This window comes from Rhinoderma darwinii, chromosome 4, assembly GCF_050947455.1.
Source record: "Rhinoderma darwinii isolate aRhiDar2 chromosome 4, aRhiDar2.hap1, whole genome shotgun sequence".
Lineage (NCBI taxonomy): Eukaryota > Metazoa > Chordata > Amphibia > Anura > Rhinodermatidae > Rhinoderma > Rhinoderma darwinii.
The window spans coordinates 193,945,296-193,965,789 of record NC_134690.1 but is presented as its reverse complement, the minus strand read 5'-3'; the positions used below and the strand labels follow the sequence as shown (position 1 = coordinate 193,965,789).

The 20,494-nt window shown below is 40.7% G+C and overlaps 1 protein-coding gene across 13 annotated transcripts in view; it reads right to left on the bottom strand.

Moving 5' to 3' along the window:
• The window catches only part of RIMS1 (regulating synaptic membrane exocytosis 1), a 318,140-nt gene that overhangs the window by 19,633 nt on the left and 278,013 nt on the right, over positions 1-20,494 (bottom strand). For all 13 annotated transcript variants that reach the window (XM_075862025.1, XM_075862029.1, XM_075862026.1 and 10 more), the window contains one exon: positions 6,037-6,178. In XM_075862025.1, the coding sequence (XP_075718140.1) occupies positions 6,037-6,178 (142 nt within the window). The remainder of the gene's footprint in view (positions 1-6,036; positions 6,179-20,494) is intronic.

Sequence of the window (20,494 nt, the reverse complement as noted above, 5' to 3'; positions counted from 1 at the left end):
CTGAGTGTACTCAAGATTTTGAGGATGTATTTTCTAAAATCGGTTGTGAATCTCTACCTCCTCATAGGCCGTACGACTGTCCCATTATACGTATCCCTAAAGCTAAGCTGCCTAAGGGCCGGATTTATAATCTTTCTGCTCCGGAAAGACAAGCCATGAAAGATTATAGTAAAGACAGTCTCCGTAAGGGCCATATTGATCCATCTACTTCTCCCTTGGGTGCAGGTTTTTTCTTTGTTGAAAAGAAAGATGGCGGTTTAAGACCCTGTATCGACTATCGTGAATTAAAAAAGATTACCGTTAAGAACCAATATCCTCTTCCTCTCATCCCGGACCTGTTTAATCAGATCTCAGGCACCAAGTGGTTCTCAAAACTAGATTTACGCCGGGCCTACAATTTGGTTTGCATCCGCAAAGGGGATGAGTGGAAGACATAATTTAATACTCCAGATGGTCATTATGAGTATTTGGTCATGCCTTTTGCTTCAAGTATTGCTCCAGTGGTTTTTTCAAAACCTGGTTAATGATACTTTCAGAAATTTTATTGGACATTTTGTGGTCGTGTATCTGGACAATATTCTTGTGTTTTCTACCGATTGGTCCTCTCATGTTCAACATTTAAGGTCCGTCCTTCAAGTACTGAGGGAAAATTGTCTTTACGCAAAACTTGAAAAACGTCTTTTTGGAGTTCGGGAAGTAAATTTTTTGGAATATGTGCTGTCTCCTCATGATTTTCATATGGGTTCCTCTAAGGTTCAGGCAACTCTTGATTTGGGTCCAACCCATTTCACTAAAAGCTCTGCAGAGGTTCTTGGGTTTTGCTAATTATTACCGTAAATTTATTCATAATTTTTCCACCATTTTTCCAAACCTTAGACGGATCTTACGAAAGTGGGTTCTGATCTTGTAAATTGGAAACCTAGTGCGGTCTCTACCTTTGAAACCTTAAAAGCGCCTGTACTTGTTCAACCTGATCTTTCTAGCCCCTTTATTGTGGAGGTAGATGTCTCAGAAATTGGTGTGGGTTCTGTGTTATCTCAAGGATCTTCTGTATTGACTAATTTGCGTCCCTGTGCTTTTTATTCTCGCAAATTTTCTGCCACTGATAAGAACTATGTGTAACGTCCACAGCCACGGACCGTTGTTTTTACTTGCCCCCCGACAGCCGCGGCCATGGGCGAGTGATTGCCGGCAGCATCTCCCTCCTGAGAGACGCCAGCACTCACTTCCGCATCGCTGCACTGGTTCCCGTAGGGTGCGTGCGCGCACTCGCGTTTGGCCTTAAACAGCCAGTGCACACACATGAGTAAGATCTGTAATTAGCAATTGATCACCCTGGATTATAAAAAGGGCTCTGCCCTTTCACTCATTGCCTGAGTGTTGTTGTGTTTACCCATGTTAGTCTTAGCAAATGGTCCCTTAGTGTTATCCTGTTCCCGTTCCCTGCTCCCTGTATCCTGTAACCCATGCTATATCTGTTCCTGTGCCTTAACCTGTTGGAGTCGTGTTGTGCCACCAGTCACGCCTGCTGATATACACCACGTCTGGGGTCTACAAGTTCATCCTGCCAAGCCTTCATTACTGTCTGGACTATTAAAGGTACTATTGTACTAGGACTGCTGTTTGGCCAGCTGCTACTCCGCTACAGCGGTGCAGCCTAGTTGGTCCACATACCCACGGATTGTGACACTATGATATAGGTAATCGTGAGCTTCTTGCTATTAAGTGGGCGTTTGAAAAGTGGCACCACTTTCTAGAGGGGGCTAAACATCAAATTACTCTACCGACTGACCATAAAAACCTGACATTTTTAGAATCAGCCAAAAGACTCAATCCCAGACAGGCTAGGTGGGCCTTGTTCTTTACCAGATTTGACTTTATTGTAACCTAAAGACCCGGGTCTAAAAATGTGTCAGGGCTTACGGATTTTCTCGAAGTTTCTGTTCCTCACATGTCCCTGACATTCATCCTGAACCTATTCTATCTAAAGGGATAGTGATTTCTGCAATATCACCTGACCTTGCAACTGAGATTAAAGTATGTCAGCAACTTGGTCCGCAAATCATTCCTGCGGGGAGGTTGTTTGTACCTCCTCAGTTCAGATTTCGTATACTCAATGAGTTACATAAGGCCTCATGCACACGACCGTATTTTTTCACACCCGTAAATACTGGCGTAAATACGGGTCCGGTGTCACACGTATTCCACCCGTTTTGCACCAGTATTTACGAACCCGTGCTCGTAAATATGGGTCCGGTGTCACACGTATTCCACCCGTATTTACGAGCACGTTTTTGGCAGCAAAATAGCACTGCACTAATCGGCAGCCCCTTCTCTCTATCAGTGCAGGATAGAGAGAAGGGACAGCCTTTTCTGTAATAAAAGTTAAAGAAATTCATACTTACCCGGCCGTTGTCTTGGTGACGCGTCCCTCTCTTCACATCCAGCCCGACATCCCTGGATGACGCTGCAGTCCATGTGACCGCTGCAGCCTGTGATTGACCTGTGATTGGCTGCAGCGGTCACATGGCCTGTAACGTCATCCAGGACGTCGGCCCGGATGTCGAGAGGGACGCGTCACCAAGGCAACGGGCGGGAGACCGGACTGGAGGAAGCAGGAAGTTGTCGGTAAGTATGAACGTCTTTTATTTTTATTTTTTACAGGATAGGGGATACATGTCTTTTGTTTATGGCAGAGCGGGGAGATACCTCCCCGCTCTGCCATAGTTTTCATTGTAGTCCCGGCGGTAGTTACGCCACTGGGCTGTGGCCTGCAGACCGGGTAGTCCCCTGACCTCGCCTCACCTCGCAACGCTCCCGTAATCACGGGTGAACACACGCAGCCACCCATGATTACGGGAGCCCCATAGACTTCTATGGGATGCCCGTGCCGTTATTACGGCATGAAATAGGGCATGTTCTATCTTTTTTAACGGCACGGGTACCTTCCCGTGAGCAAACGGGAAGGTACCCGTGGCTAACAGAAGCCTATGAGCCCGTTATTGCGGGTCGTAATAACGACCCGCAATAACGGGTGTTTTTACGGTCGTGTGCATGAGGCCTAATTCTGTTTTGTGTGGCCATCCAGGGATAACTGGGACTAAAAGATTAGTCTCGCAGCTCTATTGGTGGCCGTCCTTGTCTTGTGATGTGAGTTCCTATGTCTCTGCTTATGATGTCTGCGCTCGCGCTGACTCCTCGAACTCATCCTGTGGGTGAACTGCTGCGATTCTCTGTTCCACAGAAACCTTGGTCTCATCTGTCCATGGATTTTATCACTGATTTGCCTCCCTCTAAAGGAAAAAATGTCATTTGGGTTGTGGTGGACCGTTTCAGTAAAATGTGTCATTTCATTCATTTGCCTCAACTCCCTGATTTCAAGACTTTGTCTAAATTATTTGTTGATCAAGTGGTTCGTCTGCATGGTATTCCGGAAAATATTGTCTCTGATAGAGGTGTACAATTTGCGGCTATCTTCTGGAGAGTTTTCTGTAAGAAACTTGGTGTACAGTTATCGTTCTCTTCTGCATTCCACCCTGAGACTAATGGACAAACTGAGCGCTATAGTCAAACCTTGGAACAATATCTTAGGTGTTATATTGCTGATAACCAGGTTGAATTCGGTCTCATATTTTCCATTAGCGGAATTTGCCATAAATAATCGCCACTACGTTTCTCTTGATACCTCGAAGTTTTTCTGTTATCATGGTTTTCATCCTCATTTTGGTTCATTTTCCACCACTTCTAGTGATAACCCTGAGGTGGAAGTTGAATCAAATAAACTGTGCACAGTTTGGGCTCAGGTTCAATTGAACCTGAAGAGCTCCAAAGTTACTCAAAAGAAAAATTCTGTCAAAAAAACGTACGGTGGGTCCTGTGTTTGCTGTGGGGCAAAGGGTGTGGCTTTCTACTAAAAATCTCAGACTGAAAGTACCGTCTCACAAGTTTGCTCCTAGGTTTATTGGTCCTAATGAATTTGTTGAATTATTAATCCTGTATCTTTTCGTCTGGCTCTTACTCCGTCTTTTAAGATTCATGATGTTTTTCACAAATCTCTCCTTAAAAAATTTTCTTCCACTATCTAATCCCTGCAAGAAATCTCCTCCTCCAGTTCAGGTGGGAGGAGATGTGGAGTTTGAGGTTCAGAGGATTGTGGATTCCAGAAGGGTCAGGGGTACTCTCCAGTACATGGTGCACCACTGGAAGGGGTATGGGACGGAGGAACGAACTTGGTTTCCGGCCTATTCTGTACATGCTAGTAGTCTAGTTTAAAGCTTTCATTTAAAGTTTCCTTTGCAACCTAGACTGAGGTTTAAGGGTCCGATGGCCCCTCATAGTAAGGGTACTGTTAGGAAGCATCTGTGTCTTTAAGATCGCCATTACTACTGATCTAGCTTCTGGGCGTTTCTGTTTACTTCCTGACCCTATCGCACTTCTCTGTCTTCTTCCTGTCAGGTATAGGGTGGGGTATTTATACCTGGCCTCCTCCCTCTTTCTTTGCTTGTGAATTTTTTCCTTGCTTAGGCATTGTGATCAAGATCTCACTTACCCTGTGCCCTAAACTTCTGGACTTCTTGGAAACTGACCTCGGCTTGTCTCTAGTCAACCCCTTATTGACCGATTTTTATTATTTTCTCACGGCTGGTTCTGACCTCTCCTGTACCTGATTTCCACTTGCTCTGCTTTGGACTTTCTGTTAACCCTCTGGCTGTCTGGTTACCTGTTCAGGTATAGCCTGCATTGCACCCCTTATCCAACACTGAACTCTGTTAGAACAACCTGGGTTCTGTGCAGCAAAAACCATCCCGCCTTGCAGTGGGCTCTGGCGAATACCTCGAAGTAGCCTTAGATTCTGTCGATCAGAGCTGTGATGGATTTGGGGTTGCGGTTTTATTTGCACACTTACTCCCGACAGTCTCCAGCAGCCTTTTGGGAATTGCGCAACCAGTGATTCCATAATACGTATTTTGTGCAAAAGTGAACCCATACACTTGGATCTATCTACCATTAACTTCCATCATAAAAAAACATATAACCTTTCTTTGTGGTTCTGAAAAGCATAGTAGCCCACACTTTCTAGAAAAAAAATAAAAAGGTATCCAGACATAAAGCTGTCAAATGTTTCCACTAGGTCCAAACAATAGAAGCCTGTAGGTAACAGTATGCGTCAGTATGAATTTTTTGGAATACAGATAAACACGTCTGATGCATGCCAAAAACATTCTGTACAGAGTCTTCTATTTCCTTCTAGAAAGGAATTCTGTTTTTGGTTTAAAAGAGTTTGTCCAGGCCTAATCAATGGTGCAAGACCACTGTAATGGGTAAATATATGATACATGTCCACTTTAAACAAAATGATTCTGTCGCATATTCATTGCTTTAGTGCATGATGGGAAATGTACTGCTTACACAGTATAAAATGGTTTGTCCTATCTTCGAATGAGGCTGTCCCTGAGATCTGTTCCTTATAGATTGTGAAAGCTCTGTATGGCCATTCAATTCCCCTGCAGCAGCCACTACAGGGGAAATGTAGTATTACATAGTGCCCTTTCAAACAGATGACCATTTGGTGGGGCAGATGGGACAAACCCTTAAAGCCTTTGTTGTATGCACAGTGCTGACTGTTTCCAAGCCACAACCAGCAGGATTTTGAATGTAAAGTAGTTCTGTATGTAACAGGTCAAAAAGAGATCAGTACTTGCAAAATATTGCAATGTTATATATTGATTTAAACATTAAAATGATGCTTACAAGTACAGCTAAGCTTTACTGTCCCCTGAAGGTTAAAACAACTAATTCAGTGACCTAAATATCCTATGAGTAGCATGAATATAATGTAATATTTTTTGTACATGATCTTTTCTATTCAAGTGCACTTCTGTGGAAATCTATTCAGGACAGAGAAAAACGTGTGATGTCAATCCGTTTCATAAGACCCAGAAATCAAAATTGCTGATTCTTTCTTGTATCGCATGAAAGGAAATGCAGAGCGATAGCAGATAAATTGCTATTAATCTTCCTCGACCATGTACTTACTTTCCCTCAGAGCTGTAACTGTTAATACTTCCATCTGTCGACTCTCGGCTAGGTTGCCGCACCATACGACTCCTCATTTCAGCTGCCATTCCTGTCTCTGTGCTTCTCTGAATTGTACTTTTGAATTTCTTGTTGCCAGAATCTATGGAAGTAAAGGAAGATTTAGTTAAGTGACACTGAGCCAATATCCTTTTATTAAAGTCATTAACCAAATCCACTGAATTAATACAGAAGCAAAGAATAAATAGTAATGCCTTATATTCTATTACTTCAAAACCTTCAAAATGAAATTTCATTTATCTAGCTGTCTATGATAACTGGTCTAAGAAGTTAGAACGAGAACATAGGAATTCTTTTAAGGCGGCTTTTAAGTTGGTAGATGGATCTCATTGACACGCTATATGATATTGGACGAATGCAATGGATAAGACCACCCTAGGATTAGGCATCTGGTTGCTTCCTTACTTTTGACTTGTACACATTTATCTTTATCTGGTAATAGTTTTAGATGAGAGCTTAGCTCTTATGGAGTTCTGAGCCACCTGGATGCGTTCCGGTTATATTTGTTGTCAGTTTTACTTCAAGAACAGTAGAAGAGATTTTGGCTTTTTCTTTTATTTGAGAATAATTATTTACTAAAGTGAGATCACCCTAAGATCACTGAGAATAGTTAACTAAAGCCAAAAGTAAGTATCAGAGGGATAACAGTGATGCCGTATAAATAAGTAAATATAAAGTTCTCCCCCTACATGTCCTGGTGAGTCTTCATCTTTATCCGTCCTCTGTATTAGAGCTAAATCTTGACTGAAATATATGTTTAAATAAAAAACGATCACCAACCAAATAAAAAAACTAAGCAGTGTGAAGTGTAACTGAATAAGTATAATATAATATACAGACCTCCTCATTTACCTTACTCTCGAAAAACCTTATATGTCTGAGCCATGAACAAAATTCTACCACTATGCAATGATACCAGCAAACAAGGTGGTGCCCTTAAAAATCACTTATTCTTTCACCAGTTAAAATGTACACTTCTTAATGGCAAGCTGCAGTCCTTCAGGCCACATACTGAATATGCTCTACAAGAACAGCAAGTTCTAAGTAATACCAAAAAGAGTTTGGCAGCTGTCTAGAAGCCAGTAAAGTTGACAACACTCTTGTGCAGATCAGCATGGTCAGCAGAAGTGCCACCCGCATCAAAACTTCTGCATTTTAAAGGCCTTCCTTATCTCTGGAGTGGTTTCCATTTATAATGAAAACAAGAACAAAGTGGTGAATCTGTTGTAAGACAGACACCTCCAGTGCCTAATGGATTAAACCGGCACTCAACGGACAAAAATTGACTTATAATAAGGTTTGCATTCCATCACTTTGAAGGGGAAAATAGCTCGGCATGCAGCATTTTTTCCCCCATCAAATATGACGATGTCTGGTACGGAGCCTCCAACGCTTATGTGAACAGAGCCCTAATACTGGTCAAGTGGGTTCTGGTAGAGTGAGAGGCAAACAGGATAGTTAATGACTCCCTGACTAAGGTTCATTGCCAGAAGTTGTGATCAATGGGACTGAAACCACCACCATCGCTAGAACAATAGTGATGTACCCTTCCAGCTTCCATTAGCATATCAGCTCCTCAGATATGGGCCATATACTGACTATGGGAACTCTAAGGCTATGTTCACACAGGGCGGATACGCTGTGTAAAATCACACAGTATATCCGCCCTAGGCGCCGCAGGGATATCTGGCTGAAAAACTGCATCTAATTTCTGCTGTGGGAAACTGCATGCATAAAAAAAAAACAAAAAAAAAACATACTAAGGCCTTATTTACACGAACGTGTGCATTTTGCACGCGTAAAAAAAGCAGTGTTTTGCGCGCGTTACAGTTCCGTGTGTCATCAGTGTTTGGTGCGTGTCTGCGTTATTTTTGCGTGAATGACATCCTTATGTCATGTGGTTTTGTCGTATGCAAAATGAAATGAAGGAGGTGGTTTTCATTTTCTCTTCATTCCTTTAACAACTATTGCACGAATCCCGCACAGCACACGGATGTGCGTCCGTGTGCTTTCCGTGATTTTCACGCACCCATTGACTTCAATGGGTGTGTGACGTACAAAAAACGCTCAAGTATAGGACACACAGTGAGTTTCACGCAGCGGATACACGCTGCGTGAAAAATACGAAATATCTGAATGGCCCCATTGACTTACATAGGTCCGTGCGACGCGCATGATTTTCACGCGCGTATCACGGACGTGAAACACGTTCGTATAAATAAGGCCTCACACTCTGACATCCTGCAGAACGACCTCCTGGGATGACGTTTCACCCCAAGTGACCGCTGCATGAAACTTCATCCCAGGAGGCCGGCCTGGATGAAGAAGCAAAGAATTCTGGGTAAGTATACATTTTATTTTTCCTGAGTTGCCTTTCTTGCAACGGAATCGCAGCTTTTCCTCCACAAAAAAATTTAACATCTGCTATTTGTTGCAGGTTTTACCTCCCATTGAATCCAATGGGGAAAACCCGCAACGAAAAAGCAGCGATTACGCAAATACAATTGACATGCTGCACATTAAAAAAACGCACAGCAGTTAAATTTCTGAGCGTTTTTTCCGCTCCTTATTTACAGAGCGTCTGGATGAGATTTGTTCACATCTCATCCACTTTGCTGCTACCGTATAATGCTGGGAATTTTCCGCAACAATATTGTTGCGGACAATCCGCAGTATTTACACTACGTGTGAACTTACCTAAATATTACACAGATCATTGTTTGCTCCTGTCGGACATTGTCAAGGAATTTCAATTACCCGCAACCCCACAAACTTATCTGGAGAATTGCTCCTGGCTGCAACTTCTTATTATACAATTATAGTAAACAATTGAACATAAAATTTCCCAACATTATAAAAAAACTTACGTTTTAAAAGCTTTAATAATAGTAAATGTAGCTCCAGTTCACAAAATAAAGTAACAATTTATCAAATTCCACAACACCCATTTAGGTTTTTCTTAAAATAAACAGTTGACTGGGCTTGCTATTTAACATTATGAGAGTACAGCATGGCATTTACACTCTTTGAATGATTTTTTAAAAGGTCAGTACTTTAGCGGAGGTTCAAAACTAAATACATTAATAATAACCTTTTACATTGTGTAACATTTTTGAATATACTGTGAACCTTAAAATAACTGAATCGTTCCAGTGTGATAAAGGATGAATGTGAGAGCACATACCCTCAACCCTCCCTTGATTTTAAGCAAGCTACAAAAGATTTTAGAATAAAACGTTCGCTCCAATGCACCAATGTTAAAAACAGAACATAATGGGCTTTTTGAAGATTAAAGGGCAATTCCCGTCATAGTTGATATTAACATAATTGGTACAGTAAACAATACTAAGTGGTAAAGACGTTGTTAAAATTCTGTTTTGCTAAATAGCTCTAAAATTCAATCCCGAAGAAAGGACCAAAGATTTAAAAATTATTTTTATCCTAGGAGGTGTGTTCTGCTGTGCTCATTTTCTCCCCCTGCTGGATACAAACACTTTTTGTATAACCTGTCAAGAGGACTGAGGGAAAGAAGTGGTCAATAATTGAAGCAACTTTCAGATTGGTTAGGCTCTGTTCACATCTTCGTCAGAAGATTAAACTGGAAGAATAGCAATGCATGCAGCACTATTCTTTCTGTCAAAACGATGGACACCACAACGAAACCCGACAGACCCCATTGTCAATCAATAAGGTTTGTTGGGTACCCATCAGACGACATATCCAGAACTGTGTCATGGTTTCCATTATAAACATTGTGAACATAGCCTTACCAACATAAGTCGAATGTTTCTACCATTACAATTACCGTGGTACATTTAATATGTATGCTCAATATTTAAGCGAACTATTAATACGGTACTATAGAGACAATTCAGAGGACAATCACTTAGACTATGTTCACATCTGCGCCGCGGTGCCTCCGTTGCAGATCAGGCATTGTTTACCAGAGACAATAGCGCAGCATGCTTCACTATTGTGTGCGGTAAAATCACGGACACCCGACGGAACCAATTCAAGTCAATGGGTTCTGTCTGCACCCATCGGTATCCGTTGTGCAACGGAACCATCGGTTCCGTTATTCCCTTGTTCTGCTCATCTGACGGAGAAAAACGGAACACACCTTACATGTGACAATTAGACTATATCACACATTTACCCATTGCAGTAGTCTTAATAGACCATTCTCTAGTGATAGCCAACTCCAAAACTGCTACATTTGCATACATGTTTAAAGCTCTTGTATATACTTGGAACAATTGAATGTGTATATATGTGATAGTATTAGCAATCTAGTATAGCATAGCAAGTTGGAGAACAACCATTTAAAATAATCTAGAATCCAAAAATTAAACATCTGTCTTGGTCATGTGATGAACACACAGATGCACGGCTCTTTTTAAGACCGGGCTTTAAAATTACGTAACTGCAATGAGTCATTTCTGAAATAAGGCAGTATGAAAATGCACCAAATTTATCAAAGTGGTGCACACTGTATGATAAATTTGCTTCATCTATATAGAAATATAAGACACTTTTCTCCTTCTTATACCACCTTATGGTTGGCTTCGTTTATGCCATTTTTTTGTATGGTGTCGCATTTTAAGCCATGTCCCTTTCTGCTAGACCACGCCCCATTCCCCACAAAGCCGCACCCACTTTTCAAGCATGTCCATCGGTTTAAATTATTTAAAACAGTTAATATATGTGCTGCACAGCATGTATGCTGGTACTCTGGTGCATTTTGAATAGTAGATCTGCCCATACAAGCATCAATTTTTCTTCCGTTTTAAAAAGTCATGTTTAGTGTGGTGAAGCGATGTAGGAACAGATCTTTATAATTTTGGACATGAAACATAAACATTTGCAACATATTCAATCTCGAGAAGGGCAAACAATAGGATTTGCAGAAAACTCGAGGTACTGTCAGGGAAGCCAGATCCCCACTGATTTGTAACTTATGACATGTGAGACAGAGCTTTTCTAAATGCCTTTTTAGGGAACTCCCATTAAAGATAGTGCATTGAAAGTTCCAATTGTTCGGTGGGCCGCAGCTTGGACACCAAATACATGGACTCTGTTGTAAAGAAATTGTTAGGCACCTATACTGAAGAAAGTGGTATATGTTGAAGGGGTCTTTAGGATAGACCATCAATGTTTGATCAGTGGGGTCCGAATTCTGGGACGCCAACCGATCAGAAGCAAGCACGGTCTACCCTTGATTGTTCACACAGGCACAGTGGCTATCTGTAAAGGCGGCTAAGATTCGTACTGGAAGCAGCGCTGCCACTGCTCTATTGTGTTGATAACAAAATCCCAAAGGATCGACCATCGATCAAACATTGACAGCCTTTCCTCCGGACAGGCTATCAACATTAAAGTCACTGAGAACCCTTTTAATGGCTGTTATTGGTCAAAACATAGCATTTAGGTCACTATCACTTGCATAATGGCACTACTTCAGAGGTAGAATAAATCATTATTCTTCTAATAAAGAATATCTGATTCAAAATGCACCTACAGTTTAGAGACATTTTAGCTACAAGCACTTCTCTAATTTACTGTAATTAGAAGAATTTCTACTTTTGGCATAACCAGAGAATTTAAAGTCCCAGCATGAAGACTCTGTTCACAACTTTGTCGTAGGTTTATTTAGGAGCCTCTGTCGCAGATTCTGTAAATAGAAAAATCCAGACAAAATAGTGCAGTATGCAGCAGTATTTTGTCCGGTAAAATAATGGAAACCCGACAGAACCCATTAAAGTCAATGGGTAGGGTTGGGTTTCTTCAGTTGATGGAACAGGCACTTCCGTTATTTTTGTTTTTTGTTCCTATGATGGAACAGAAAAATGGAAATAACAACGAAGATGTAAACAGAGCTTTACCTGTCAACAAACTATATAAAGTCTGCATATGGAATGGAGGCTACCAATGGTTGTAAAAAAAAAAAAACAACTTCAAAAACTGCATTCCAATATTCTGATTTATGGAAACTGGTGGAATTTGTATCCATTGCAGCTACACATATTTGTGCCTTTCCAATATACATTAGGCACTTTAAAGAATCTTAACACTTCAGGCAAAACTTCATAATAAGTCATTGTGTGTGTACATGAGGAATAACACTATATCAGTCCATTATGTGACTTGTAACCAGTTTTCCCCTGGCTTCATCCTTAGGGCATGCCCACACGTGGCGGATTTCCTCCGCAACTGTCCGCATCAATGCCGCACAGAATCTGCGTTGCAGATTCTGCGGCGGATCTGCCCAAAATGTGCAGTAAATTGATGCGGACTAGCTGCTGCGGACTGTGGTAAAAGTGCTTCCCTTCTCTCTATCAGTGCAGGATAGAGAGAAGGGACAGCACTTTCCCTAGTGAAAGTAAACGAATTTCATACTTACCGGCCGTTGTCTTGGTGACGCGTCCCTCTTTCGGCATCCAGCCCGACCTCCCTGGATGACGCTGCAGTCCATGTGACCGCTGCAGCCGTCACTTAGACTGAAACGTCATCCTGGGAAGCCGGACTGGAGACAGAAGCAGGGAGTTCTCGGTAAGTATGAACTTCTATTTTTTTTACAGGTTGCTGTATATTGGGATCGGTAGTCACTGTCCAGGGTGCAGAAACAGTTACTGCCGATCGCTTAACTCTTTCAGCACCCTGGACAGTGACTATTTACTGACGTCTCCTAGCAACGCTCCCGTAATTACGGGAGCCCCATTGACTTCCTCAGTCTGGTTGTAGACCTAGAAATACATAGGTCCAGCCAGAATGAAGAAATGTCATGTCAAAAAAGCAAGACGCATCCGCAGCACATATAACATGTGCATGACAGCTGCGGACTTCATTGCGGAACTTAGAATCTCCATTGAAGTCCATGGAGAAATTCCGCCATGAGTCCGCAACCAGTCCGCCACAACTCCGCAACATCCAGTGCATGCTGCGGACACCAAATTCCGCACCGCAGCCTATGCTCCGCAGTGGAATTTTCCGCTTCGTCTAAACGAACCCTACTAAATAGAAGTGGAAGTCAATGGAGAAACGGCTCCGCTGCGGATTAACGCTGCAGAGTGTCCGCAGCGGAATTCAGGAGCAATTCCGCCACGTGTGGCTTTGCCCTTAAAGAGGCTCTGTCACCAGATTTTGCAACCCCTATCTGCTATTGCAGCAGATCGGCGCTGCAATGTAGATAAGAGTAACATTTTTATTTTTAAAAAACTAGCATTTTTGGCCAAGTTATGACCATTTTCGTATTTATGCAAATGAGGCTTGCAAAAGTCCAACTGGGCGTGTTTAAAGTAAAAGTCCAACTGGGAGTGTATTATGTGTGTTACATCTGGGCGTGTTTACTACTTTTACTAGCTGGGCGTTCTGACGAGTATCATCCACTTCTCTTCAGAACGCCCAGCTTCTGGCAGTGCAGACACACAGCGTGTTCTCGAGAGATCACGCTGTGTCGTCACTCACTTCCTGCCCCAGGTCCTGCATCGTGTCGGATGAGCGAGGACACATCGGCACCAGAGGCTACAGTTGATTCTGCAGCAGCATCGGCGTTTGCAGGTAAGTCGATGTAGCTACTTACCTGCAAACGCTGATGCTGCTGCAGAATCAACTGTAGCCTCTGGTGCCTATGTGGCCGACAAGATGCAGGACCTGGGGCAGGAAGTGAGTGACGTCACAGCGTGATCTCTCGAGAACACGCTGTGTGTCTGCACTGCCAGAAGCTGGGTGTTAACGAACAGAAGTGGATGATGCTGATTCGTCAGCATCATACACTCCTATTCCTAACGCCCAGCTAGTAAAAGAAGTAAAAACGCCCCGATGTACGCAAATAATACACGCTCAGTTGTACTTTTAGTGTAAACACGCCCAGTTGTACTTTTGCAAGCCTCATTTGCATAAATACAAAAATGGTCATAACTTGGCCAAAAATGCTCGTTTTTTTAAAATAAAAACGTTACTGTAATCTACATTGCAGCGCCGATCTGCTGCAATAGGAGATAGGGGTTGCAAAATCTGGTGACAGAGCCTCTTTAAAGAGGCTCTGTCACCAGATTATAAGTGCCCTATCTCCTACATAATCTGATCGGCGCTGTAATGTACATAACAACAGTGTTTTTTATTTTGAAAAATGATCATTTTTGACAAAGTTATGAACGATTTTAGATATATGCTAATTTATTTCTTAACCCCTTAATGACCGGGCCATTTTGCACGTTACTGACGAAGGATTATTTTTTGCTTTTTCATGGTTGCATTCCAAGAGTCGTAACTTTTTTTTTATTCCGTCGACATAGCCGTATAAGGGCTTGTTTTTTGCGGGACGAGTTGTATTTTGTAATTGTACCATTTTTAGATGCTTATAATATATTGATTAACTTTTATTAACTTTATTTTAGGAGAGTATTGAAAATAAGCAGCTATTTCAGCATTGATTTTCACGTTATAAATTTACGCCGTTTACTATGCAGCGTAAATAACATGTTCACTTTATTCTATGGGTCGGCACGATTACGGGGATACCAAATATGTAAGGGTTTTATATGTTTTCCTACGGTTGCACAATAAAAAGCCTTTTAGAAAAAAATTACTTGTTTTTCCATTGCCGCATTCCAAGAGCCGTAACGTTTTTATTTTTCAGTCAATGTGGCCGTATGTGGGCTTGATTTTTGCGGGCCAATGTGTAGTTTTTATTAGTACTGTTTTGGGGTACATAGGATTTATAGATTAACTTTTATTTAATTTTTTATGGGGGGAATTGGAGAAAAGAGAGAATTTTGCCGTTGTTTTTTGCAGTTTTTTTGGACTCCGTTCATCCGGCGGTTTAATTAATGTGTTCATTTTATTATTCAAGTCGTTACGATCGCGGGGAAACCATATATGTGTATGTGTGATTTGTTTTGACACTTTTACTAAATAAAACCACTTTTTGGGCAAAAAAAGTCGTTTTATTTGATTTTCAATGTAATTATTATTTTTATTTTTTTCACCAACTTTATTTAACTGATTGACATTTTTTTTTTTAGTCCCACCAGGGGACTTCACTATGCGATGTGCCGATCGCATATATAATGCTTTGGTATACTTAGTATACCAAAGCATTATTGCCTGTCAGTGTAAAACTGACAGGCAACCTGTTAGGTCATGCCTCCGACATCGCCTAACAGGCAGATGCTGAAGGCAGACCTGGGGGTCTTTGTTAGACCCCCGCTGCCATGGAAACCCGACGGCAACCCGCGATTTGTTTGCGGGGGCGCCGATGGGGTGACAGAGGGAGCTCCCTCCCTCTGTCAAAAACATTAGATGCCGCTGTCACTATTGATTCCGGCAGTTGCAGCAGGAGCCAGGCTGTGTATAACAGCCGTGCTCCTGCCGCTGATCGCGTGGGTACAGTCTCAGTACCCGCGCCATCACAGGACGGATATATCCGTCCTCCTGCGCGAAATAGCAGCTGCAGAGGACGGATATATCCGTCCTTCGGCGTTAAGAGGTTAATAGACAAGTGGGCGTGTTTTTACTTTTTATCAACTGGGCATTGTGAAGAAAAGTGTATGACGCTGACCAATCAGCGTCATACACTTCTCATTGTTCCATCCCAGCTTCTTTCACTGCACAATCACGTTGTAACAATGGGCTGGAAGAATGAGAAGTGTATGATGCTGATTGGTCAGCGTCATACACTTCTCTTCACAACGCCCAGTTGGTAAAAAGTAAAAACACGCCCAGTTGTCTATTAAGAAATGAATTAGCATAAATCTAAAAAATTTCGTTTTTCAAAATAAAAACCACTGTTGTTATCTACATTTCAGTGCCGATCAGATTATGTAGGAGATAGGACACTTATAATCTGGTGACAATGTCAATTTCCCCTGAGCTCAGCTCCAGGAAGGACGAAGACTAGCTGCTATAATGTCTCCCATACACAGCACACAGAGAAGATTCTACTTCCCTATCACTCTCAAACATACAAAGAGATTCTGCAGTGTGTGTGTTTGTTATTTGTGTGTGTGTTTTGTGTGTGTGTGTGTGTGTGTGTGTGTGTGTGTGTGTGTGTGTGTGTCTCTCTGTTGTTCTCTCTCTGCAGCTTCTCCCCCTTCTCTATCCCTTCTCCATAGACTTCTATGGGCAGCAGCTGTAATCTGCCTGATCTCTCAGTGATCTGATAATCCATCTTCATCTCTCCCTCACTGAAGATGGATTTTACCAGTGAATTCAGAGTAAATGATCAGAGCAGGAGGCAGGGGGAGGTGAAGAGTAGTCTGATAAGTGGGGAAAGAAGCATTTTTCTATAATAACATATATTACAAAGTTTATTATCTTCGCTTATACTATTGATTTGTGAAAAAATATATAAAAATTATATGATAGTTACTCTTAAAAGAATGTATGTCATCAGATAATCTCTTAATGTTATGGCATCAATAATTTCCTATTCAAAAGAGATGCATTTGTGATAATATTGTGGTGATACTTATTATTATTATCATTATTATTACCAGGAAAATGTGGTAAATTGAAAAGCTCACACATAAAATAATAAAACATAGTTCTCACTATGTTAATGCTTTTATCATGGTCAGAAGCTGTATTCCCAGGCTTGTAATTGTAATTTCATGTTGGCTTTTTCAGAGGCTTGAGATGAAATACAATTTACTAATTTAGTAAATGGGACTGAATGTAAGATTAGAAGTGATCTTTATCCCTCAGTGCAAGTCAGTTCCTTTGGATATTTATGTATCACATTTCTCTTCCCACAGAAATAAATAATTTTAACTTATTCTGTGGGAAAACTCTGAAAAAAATTATTTACAGTTTTGTGGCCTAAACTTTCTATTTGGTGACATTACTATCAATCAAGAATGAGAACATGTTCCAACGTGACTCTCTGGGGTTGATTATTATGACGTTTGAATTTATATTTACAGTAACAACCGTAAATATTTTACATGATGTTTCTATAATGAATACACAGTAAGCTCAATGACAATGAAATTATAATATTGATGCCCTACAATTACAAATGAACCCCCAATACAAACAAAAAAAAAGCAAGTTTCACATTAAGGACGGCAGGAAATTTTGTAGCTTGTGCCTTCCTGAATTCCGTGAGCCATAACTTTTATTTTTAAGGAATAAGTTGCTACAGTATTTGAGGTCGTGATTTTTTGGAACGAGTTGAAAAATTTTTAGGCAACGTTTTGTAATACATATATAATTTTCTTAAAATGTCAGAATTCATGAATACAACAATTCCACTATGTTTCCATTTTTGCCATTCCTCATTTACCTATTTTAGATGGGTTGTTACAAGTACAGAGATAACTATATAAATATGTATGTGTATGTACTTTTTAACTTATCCAGGACTCTTCTCAAAAAGGAAAGCAATGTTAGCATTCAAGAGAAGAAGGACCAGTTCTGAGGAAAAGATGAGAATAGTTAGTGGAAGGCCTTCATTTCTCAAGATGGAGATGAAAGTAGTGGTGTAAACTAGCACCAGAAGGGACACCATTCTTATTTTTTGGCTAAGGGGTCCCACAATCCTTTTGCAAAATGGGGAAATAATCCAGAAAAAAAACCATTAGATATGCTAATAGAAGACTGAAAGTGGTGCTCTGAGGCTACCATCAGCAAAACCTTTATTTTAAAACTTTAAAAACTACCAAGCAGTTAATACATTGTGCATGTAACGGCTATCAAAAAGAGTAAGAGTATTCCTTTTTCTTGTATTCAGTACTTAGACTACAAGTATGACAATCATCATATCATGTGTATATGTGAATTGTTCTGAAAAAGAAAAAAAAATAAGAAAAAAAAACAACAACTACAACCCTTTAATATATTTCTCGAAAAATGCTTGAAAAAAAAGATGAAACCAGTAATTTAAAAAATAAAAAATAAAAAAATATGTGGAATATATTTCACAAAAACCACCACTGCAGCCAGAACTTCCTTCTGCTATTCAGGATAATTTTCACAACTCTTCTCAATCAAATTCACAACATCACTCATTAAATTAAGTGAGTAGAAACACTACTTATATAAATACTTAAGTCCTCCAAGTGTAGTATATGCTTCTCACACTTGTTAGGTTTCCAAAAAATATATATTTTGATAATGAAAAGTTAGACTAAGTTCATACTTTGTTTTTCAAACCACGTGCAGCATATACAGTGGAAATGCTCTTGGTGTTCGGGACATACACGTATCGATAGATTCTATGGGCCCAACTTATGGCAAAAGAGTAAAATTTTGGTATATGTTTGGGCAGCATGTGTCGTCAGATCTTCTTTCACAGTTTGGAAAAGTGTAGTCAGTTATGATTTTCAATACAGTAGTTCCCACAATGGGAGTCTAAATGAGAGATGGATGAAACTGTATGGCATAGAGATAGTTTAAAGTTACAGATATGTCCATCCTTACCTATGCTTGAATTTAATTTAGGACTCCAATTTCTCATGAAACCAATTCATTACAATATCGCGACATGCTACGAAAAACCCTTGAAAGGATGCAAATGACATCACAACCACTGGGTGGTCACACATAGACACATAAGGCAAAGACATCTCGTGACATCGAGAGTATCGCAAAACCATTTTTTTGTTTCAAAGTTGGTGATCTCACGCCACACATCCCAGGATATGTTGAGATAAGAGGAAAGGTAAGAAAGGACACATCTGTATGTAGGGAGGATGAAAATAAGTACATAAACACTTAGCGTTATAGACCGACAATAGAATGGGGCAAAGCTCCATGGCAAGACTGATAAATACTAGAAATAAAGTGAAATTCATACATTAATCCAGTTAATTGGATGATGTGATATATACAGAAACATAAAACTATTAATTTCATAGAGAGGTTAATTGCAAAAAAGTTCTATTAGCTCACAGAACCTTCATACACACCACAACAATTGGAACATACTGCTAACATTGTCAGAAATCCAGCCAGAAAATATGCTTAGCTTTTATTTTGAACATGAAGACCTCATACAAAGAATCCAAAAATAGTAAGTTGCTTTCATTGGTGAAGTGCATTGGAAGAGACGCCTTGCAGTCCTTCATGAAAAGCTTCATAATTCTAGAACTATTAGAAGCACAATTCCTTAAAAGTTCACAAAATAGTTGACTTTCCTTGGATTACACAACATTATGCTTTTGGGAGCAAATTGTATCTGGGGTAAACACTCAGCACTGTACATTACAAATTGTTTGTACAGCTTATAAAACATAAAAGGTCGATGTAAATTCCACAGTGTTTAACCTCTTAACGCCGAAGGACGGATATATCCGTCCTCTGCAGCTGCTAATTCGCGCAGGAGGACGGATATATCCGTCCTGTGATCGCGCGGGTACTGCCACTGTACCCACGCGATCAGCGGCAGGAGCACGGCTGTTATACACAGCCTGGCTCCTGCTGCAACTGCCGGAATCGAAACGCGCTCCGATTCCGGCAGTTTAACCCATTAAATGCCGCTGTCAATAGTGACAGCGGCATCTAATGTGTTTGACAGAGGGAGGGAGCTCCCTCTGTCACCCCATCGGCGCCCCTGCAAAGAAATCGCTGGTCGCCGTCGGGTTTCCATGGCAGCGGGCGTCTAACAAAGACCCCCAGGTCTGCCTTCAGCATCTGCCTGTTAGGCGATGTCTGAGGCATGACCTAACAGGTTGCCTGTCAGTTTTACACTGACAGGCAATAATGCTTTGGTATACTAAGTATACCGAAGCATTATATATGCGATCAGCAGATCGCATAGTGAAGTCCCCTGGTGGGACTAAAAAAAAAAAATGGCAATAAGTTAAATAAAGTTGGTGAAAAAAAATAATAAATTATTACAGTGAAAATCAAATAAAACGACTTTTTTTGCCCAAAAAGTGGTTTTATTTAGTAAAAGTGTCAAAACAAATCACACATACACATATATGGTATCCCCGCGATCGTAACAACTTGAACAATAAAATGAACACATTAATTAAACTGCCGAATGAACGGCGTCCAAAAAAAACGCAAAAAACAACGGCAAAATTCGCTCTTTTCTCCCATTCCCCCCATAAAAAAATTTAATAAAAATTAATCTATAAGTCCTATGTACCCCAAAATAGTACTAATAAAAAATACACATTGGCCCGCAAAAATCAAGCCCCCATACGGCCACATTGACGGAAAAATAAAAACGTTACGGCTCTTGGAATGCGGCGATGCAAAAACAAGTAATTTTTTTCTAAAAGGCTTTTTATTGTGCAAACGTAGGAAAACATATAAAACCCTTACATATTTGGTATCCCCGTAATCGTGCTGACCCATAGAATAAAGTGAACATGTTATTTACGCTGCATAGTAAACGGCGTAAATTTATAACGTGAAAATCAATGCTGGAATAGCTGCTTATTTTCAA